General features: G+C 37.8%; 1 protein-coding gene across 1 annotated transcript; it reads right to left on the bottom strand.

Annotated features, from left to right (window-relative positions):
* Window positions 1-312: 312 nt before the first annotated feature.
* Window positions 313-989, bottom strand: LOC137003922 (C-C motif chemokine 8-like). The gene is made up of 3 exons (XM_067364226.1): window positions 920-989; window positions 650-764; window positions 313-511 (listed from the first exon to the last, which is right to left on the bottom strand). Exons 1-3 carry the CDS (start codon window positions 987-989, stop codon window positions 313-315), a joined length of 384 nt encoding a protein of 127 aa, XP_067220327.1.
* Between the last annotated feature and the right edge of the window lie 6,463 nt (window positions 990-7,452).

The raw sequence follows: 7,452 nt of genomic DNA, 5'->3' as shown, positions 1-7,452 counted from the left end.
GTCTGCGTCCTGATCTGGGCCCTGGTTTGTCATGTTTCAGCTCTAAGACTATTTGCCAAATTTCTAGAGAGAAGAGCAGCACCATCCCGGGAGGGATGAATACCATCTCTTTTCAACAGATCAGGTCTGCCCCAAAAGCTTTTCCAATTGTCTATGAAACCTATATTATTCTGCGCAGTGTGACCAAACACTATACATTGATTTTTTTAAACATCACAAACTATAAAGTGAGTCATGTACAATAAAGTGCATGTTATCTCCAAAGAGAAAACCTTTTAAAAAATGCAAAATGATACTGGCCAGTTATAGAAATTATTTTTGTCCAATGGTCTGCGTTTCAATCTGAGCTGATGACCGAGTCATGTTTATGGTTGATGTATTCTTAGGCGGCGCTGTCACAGATCGACGAGCTGACTGAGGTTTCTTCTTTTCATCCAGGTACTTCATTGCTTTAATGGCCCATGGTGAGGAGGGATCTGAGCAGATTGTGATCCCTTTGACTGTAAGAAATCTACAGAATGAAACAGAACAGGCTATTATGACAATGTTTCCAGTCACATATGAGGTAAAATGAATCTTTAATTATCCCTTTCATTTCACTCTCTTAATAATACAAGATAAGTCTGCAAAAATCTGAATGTATTTTCACCTCACAGCATCCACAGGGAAAACAGGTTTGCGCTGTCGTGTGTAGCTACGCAGATTCTTCACAGGAACTTTAGTATCTGCAGTAGTTAGACAGCTTTTACCTGTAACAATTTCCTCTGGAGATAAAAGCAGGACATTAATTTCAATTCAACCTATCACTAAGCAAAATACCTTACAAATACAGTTATCATCACCATATTCTTTAGCATTAGTGAATTCAGTAGCAACACAAAACACATTCTGAATATTGGTAAGAATGTGTGAAACCCACCTTGCATTGAGGACGAGACCAGAAGCCACAGCAGCAGAACTGCATGGAAACCCAACATATGCGACTTCATCTTCTAGCTTGGCTGTCACCTGTGATGTGACCATCGAGAAAGACGGCGTCTATTTAAGCTCAGACCTGAACTGGGACACATGGAACAACCGCCCACTGACACGGCTCCTCTCTCACGCCACCACAGGCAGAAACTGGGGTACTACTGAACAAACCACTACCCAGAACACTGGTTAAGGATTTTATTAGTAAAGACATATGATGACATTATATTTTAATCGCTTGAGGGTGTAATAAAAATGTCAGGTAAACAAATGATCTCTGTTTGTAGGATGCAGAAACAATATGAATACAATATATATAGGCTATCAGAGTTGAATTAGAGGACGTCTAACACAATCTGTATTTGAAATAGGTGTTTTGAATGTGTGAAAAGCACATTTCTTTGCTGTACTTTTAACTCTGGTTGATGCATTTCCTGATTTTTTGAGGTCATGGTGGTCAGCTTCTTTTCTCATACCACAAATTGGGGCACTTTACCGTGAACAGTATCAGAGTGCATATCATGTGGTTGAATGTTTTTAGCATGAGAAAGTACCCACTGTAACGAACAGTTTGCTCTGAGATGAAGGAGATCAGGGTCCAAATGCAATGTTTTATAATCTTGAAACACAAACAGAACTGAGCAACTGAACATCAAACGATACGAAAACATGTCCCAATAATGAACACAGGAGACTCTAGCATTGCGTCTGAAATTGAGTACTTCCCTATATATTACGTGAAAAACAGTACGCCAACAGCAGGGATGGGCAGTATTTATGATGTATTTCAAATACGTATTTCAAATACAAAATAGGGTTGATGAAAAAAGCGTTGTATTTTGTATCAAAATACTTCAGTGTTTTGTATTTTTGTATTTTTAAAATACTGTAAAATACTTTGTAAGAAGTCTACATGATGACATCATAAAATTGTGGCCTCTGATTGGTGCTTACTCAATAGTTTGCTGAGACTTGTTGCGATCTGAACAGAAAATTGATCCATATGGAAGAAGGTGGTCAAGAAACGTGCAGGCTGACAGCTTTCCATCAATTTTTAGCAAGAATTGCTATCATTTTTAACAGTTCATTGTTAAGATTTTGTGTTCATTTTGGTAGGCTAAATAGTATACCAATTTATAAAATGTTCTTGAAAACATTACCGAGCAGCAACCCCCTATATTTATGATTAACAATCAAATGATTAATTGGTTAAAAACTAGTTGCTATGAATACAGGTGCCGTCAGTTGTCTTCTTATAAATTACTCATTGAGTCAGTGTTGCTGATGCAAAGTATGCTACACCAAGTAACTAAATTAGGATACAATTATGAGTCATTTGCAAACAATTTACTGTTGGTTACTTTAAAACTAACCTTCATCTGGGAGATCACAGGGATATGTGAATATTTGATGCCACAATATGTACATTTTCGCCTCAAAGATCGCTAATTCAAAACAAAGGCGAAGCTCGATGACACCTTGATTTCACGGAATCATGGGATGTTGTCTTCACGTCTACAGCTGGTGGAAAAGAATTGGGACAGGACTCAGGCAGAAATCATGTTTATGGAGAGATTATTAACATTACTGTAGTATGAAGCAGAGCAGGACTGAGTGCTGTGAGAGCAGTAACGAGCCCTCCGGAGCGATTACTAATGAGAGACGAGCGCGACACAGAGCTCGACAGCAGCGGGACTTTTATTATCCCACAGTCGCTGCTTCCACTTCTTCCGGTCATGTGCGCGTAGGGTAAAGCAGTGCTGCTTATCATATTAGATAAATTTGAGTATTGAAAGTTGGCATAGTGCAACTCTGTGCGTTCGCTCAGCGGCTGCTTTGAGACACTTGTTGCACACTGCAGTAAGATAGATCGATATTAGTCATGGTAAAACATGGTACTCGCGATAAATCAAGAAAACAAGATTCAAACAAAAAGACTTAGGGCCAGATTTACTAACAGCTTGTGCCAGTGCAAACCCTCTTTTGGCATTAAAAAACTACTGTCGGGATTTACTAAAGACACGCAGTATAAAATTAGCACTGAAAACATGTGGACTGAGTTGTGTTTGCAGCTGACCTTATTGCATATGCATTTTTAGGAGTTTCCCTTTCAGATTCAAAATTTATGGGAGGAGAATATTTAAATGAATCACACAATGTGATTTACTAATGTTGCGCTCGTCAATTTACTGGTATTTACATCTTTATTTAACGCTTATTTGCCCCGCTTAGTAAATCTGGCCCTTAATGTGTCAAACGATATAACATGATGAGTTTTCTGTCAATGAATGTATCCAAACAGTTGCTTCCCTGTCTAATAAAACTCATAATATACAGTACTAAAGTGTCTTCGATGTTTCCATGGTTTTTCGACAAAATAAAACGGGAAATCGAGGGAAAATGAGGGTGTGTGTCCTGTTTAAAATTGCTTGTTTTTCTGGATTTAGTATTTCTTGGAAACATTTGGGATGATGTAAGTACACAAGTCAACAAAAATATAACATTGTTTTAGTGGTTTTTGAATATTTTAATTAGTGCTGGGCAACTAATATAATTAATATTTTAACCGCGATTAATCGCATGATTTTTCTGATTAATCGCGATTAATCGCAGCATGCGCAAAATTCAATAATGAAATCAAGAGTAGTGTATTGCGTAATTTTATTCTTTCAAAGTACTGCTGTATGAACAAAAGTGCAATAGAGAATACGAACCGACGTCACACCTCGTTGCATGTCGTTGCATGCCGGCACCGCCATTTTGACAGGATCGCCCTCTATTACTCGTACTGAAATTAATACGGATTCTTGCTTACCTTTTGTTTTGTTTCTGCCATTAAGTGGAACGTTAACATTTTTAATGGTATCGTTTGCAGGGAATAGAAGCTATTTTATCGCATCGCATGATCATTTTATTTATTTTTATTTTTTTCACTGAAGGTTTGTAGAATTTCGTTTACAGTGTTGATCTGTTTACCGTGTCGCACGCTGGATGCTCACTGCTGCTTCAGCCATCGTATGAATATCATCGTATGAATATCCAAATAAATCTATGTAATTAACACACTGAGAAAAGTCGATTCATTTATTTGTTGGAAACGTTTAAATGATGCTTAAACGAGCATATTGAGTAGGCCTACTTGTCATTGTAATTCCCCTTTTCCATGATCACAGATGAGGAGAATCAGAGATTATGGGTCAAATTCAGCGGACAGACGGACACGAACACACTGTATTTTTTATATTTATTTTAACAAATGAAAACCACACTAAGCAATTTCCTACCTTTATAAAACCGTTATGAAGAAAATTTATAAAATGCTTGCATTTTAATTGATACTGAAAGTTTATATTTTGGTGTCATCCGTTTTTCTGCATGTGCTTTATTTGTAAATAGAATTTGGTATCTTTAATATCAGTCTAAGTGCATTAAGCGTTTCCTTGAGATGACATGAGAGGAAACCGTTTAAGATATAAATATTTTGGGCTCATTTGCGTATCTCCACACAGTATGCTTTAATAAACATGTAACGTACAGAATTGTTGGTCACATGAAGCGTTTGTTAAGCGTTTGAATGTCCCCATCAAGTTCTGCTAATTCACGAGTGCAGTGAGAGTCAGACTCGCAAAGGTAATGTTAATTATTAAACCAAACGAAATCAAAACATTCAAAAACACTTAGCAATGTGATTCTTTTATTGAGTGATAAGCAGTGGGTACCTTTTTCTATTTTTATGTCCGAACCAGATATTTTCTTTTTCGCGCTGTAGCTCTCTTAGGCACACAACAAATGCTTTCATTGGTTGAGACGCGTGATGACGCTCATCCCAAGCAGCCAGTAGCCTACTGATAAACGTCCCACCCCTCCTGCGACCCATGGTTTGTGTTGTATTCGGTTGTAGTCTATCTATGTGTATTCAAACACAGTGAGCAAAGGACTTTCAAAATAAAAAGTATGTTAACGCGCGATAAATTAATTGTCGGCGTTAATTAATTAATGCGTTAACGCGATAAAAACGCGTTAACTTGCCCAGCCCTAATTTTAATCTAAAAATCCTACATATTTGTGCCTTTAACTGGATGCATATGTCAGATTTATTGCATGACTTGGGCAGAGAAAAGCTGTTGCTATCAAACATTGTTTACTTAATCAAGTCAGTTTAATGGTGAAGGGATCGATCAAATGGGCCAACTGATGGAAGGTTTGTGAAGAAATTTCATGCTCCCTTATTTTTGTAGTATTTTCAAAATACAAAAATACAGTAGTTTATTTTGATACATGTTGTGGCTGCTGTATTTTGTAGTTTATTTTGATACATTTAAAATTGAGGTATTTGGTATTTTATTTTAAAATACATTTTGATGTTTGTTTTTTTTGCCCATCCCTGGCCAACAGAGTATATCTGAATACATGGTATTCAAAAAAACAGTAGTGAAAAGTTCCCGGATGACCTACTACTTCTGGTGAGATTTTGAAGTGCGCATTCAATGGACACTTTACTATCCCATTGTGAATGGCAGTGAAGCATCAGTATGTCATTTTGGACCCAGCATAGGGCTTATATACATAGAGGTAATTGGACTAACAAGATACCTGGAAACAATTAAGGGGTAAACAGGAAAAAAGCAAAACTAAAGTCCACAACACAAGAGCACAAGGACATTTCACCCAGGATAATGCAGGTGTGTAATGAAGTACATTTGTGCAGGTCATTCCAATGCTATAAAGACCTTTTGTGTGTGTGTGTGTGTGCACAATTACATATTCATCCAATTACTAAGCAAGACCACCTTGGTCAACCAGCTTTACCAGAAAGACCATCCTGGGCAAGCAGTTTCACCATCTTAGGCCGCATTTACACTGCAGATTAGTGATGCGCGGGTCGGCCTTTTTTCCAACCCGCGGGTCCCGCTTTTATGACATTATTTGGCCCACCCCAGCCCGCCCCGCACCACTGTATCTATTTTTACAACCCGCCCCGCACCCGCAACCATTTAATAGACATACTAGGCATTGTAATATAAATTAAAACAGCCTTTATTTCAGTCTGAAAGTGCTTGGAAACATCGCCCTGTAAACTGGCAACAACATACGATTATAAATATGAACCATAAATCAGTAATAACAAGATAGGCCTAATGATAAACATTGATAAACAAATGATAAACAAGTGATATAAACAGACCAAACTTCATACTACTAAACATCATACTAATAAAGTATACTACAGAAAAGCAGTTGAGCCCAGAATATGAACACAATTCGTTTAATTTCACGTTGTGTTTTCCTCCCATATAAAACCGCTATAAAGAAAAAGCTTAATGTTGTTTAATGTAGCCTAAGTCAGAGATCAAAGATCAAATTATGCACAAAACAATTATTCTATATAGTATGCTTTATTTGGTTTGTTAATAACACTGCCTTAGTAAATTAAGCCACGTTAAGCTCTTTAACATTAAGCGTTTTATATATCCCTTTCAGATTTGTATAGGACAACCGTTTACAGCCTACGCTATATAACCACTTAACTTTTGTTTTATTTAACACACGGAAATGTTCATTTACCGTTTTTATGTTCACTGTGCAAAACAAGAATGACATCCACTGTACCGGGGTTTATTTCGCCTAGACTCCAGCACTCGGCCAGCAGAGCTGAATGTGCGCTCTAATGTCCTCTTCGTCCCAGAAGAACTGGCCCTCAATGTAGCGTTTTATTTTGTTTTATTTCTCCGTTTTTGTTGTCGTGGCTGGCGGCGGGAGTTGCTAGGCGCGCCGCTTTCGTGACGCCAAAGGTTTGGGGGCATCACGCAAGTTACGTTACGGCCTTCGTATTGTAACCTTATCAAAAAAAAACTAAGAAAATATGTAAATAGATATTCCCAAATATTTAATATATGCTATAGGGAATTGCTCGCAACATACATGAATTTATTTTTTAATGACCCGCCCCACAAATAAAGTGACAATTTCTTAACCCGCCCCAACCCGACCCGCGGGGTCCGCGGGTTATGAGACGACCCGCGCATCACTACTGCAGATGCCCAATTCTTAGTTTGCATGTTCTTTACAATGACTCATATCCAATATTGACACTTTTCATTTGGTGAAACCACCCAAGGTAGACGTACTGACCCAGAAATGCTTAGGCTGAAAAGAAAGTAAAAACAGCACTGGAAAAATTGCAATGGACTCAGATGAAATGATAATACAAGCTTTTGCTTTTCGCACCATCTTTAAAGGTCAGGAAAACATTGGGTTGAGTCTTCATCCTCCATTGAAAAGAGTCATGTGATCACGGTTGGCGTCTTTTGCCACCATTTCTTTTTAAATAACATATGACTTGCATTGACAGAGGAATATCCAATTTGTCCGCTTACAAATGCACATATTGACTCATTTATTTGCACATAAGAATGAGGCCTGAAACGGACCTGAGAATACCGGTATCCATGTGCTTTTTTTCCTGCTTATACATGTTTG

This window comes from Chanodichthys erythropterus, chromosome 16, assembly GCF_024489055.1.
Source record: "Chanodichthys erythropterus isolate Z2021 chromosome 16, ASM2448905v1, whole genome shotgun sequence".
Lineage (NCBI taxonomy): Eukaryota > Metazoa > Chordata > Actinopteri > Cypriniformes > Xenocyprididae > Chanodichthys > Chanodichthys erythropterus.
The sequence above is the reverse complement of the archived record's forward strand: the minus strand, read 5'-3'. Positions and strand labels throughout refer to the sequence as shown.

What these genes read in the sequence shown, in the direction of transcription:
- LOC137003922 (XM_067364226.1), bottom strand. Translation starts at nt 989, where the DNA reads ATGAAGTCGCATATGTTGGGTTTCCATGCAGTTCTGCTGCTGTGGCTT. An exon ending in GGTCTCGTCCTCAATGCAAG is followed by an intron (nt 765 to 919) that starts GTGGGTTTCACA and finishes TTTTATCTCCAG; the next exon opens with AGGAAATTGTTACAGGTAAA. An exon ending in TTCCCTGTGGATGCTGTGAG is followed by an intron (nt 512 to 649) that starts GTGAAAATACAT and finishes TTCATTCTGTAG; the next exon opens with ATTTCTTACAGTCAAAGGGA.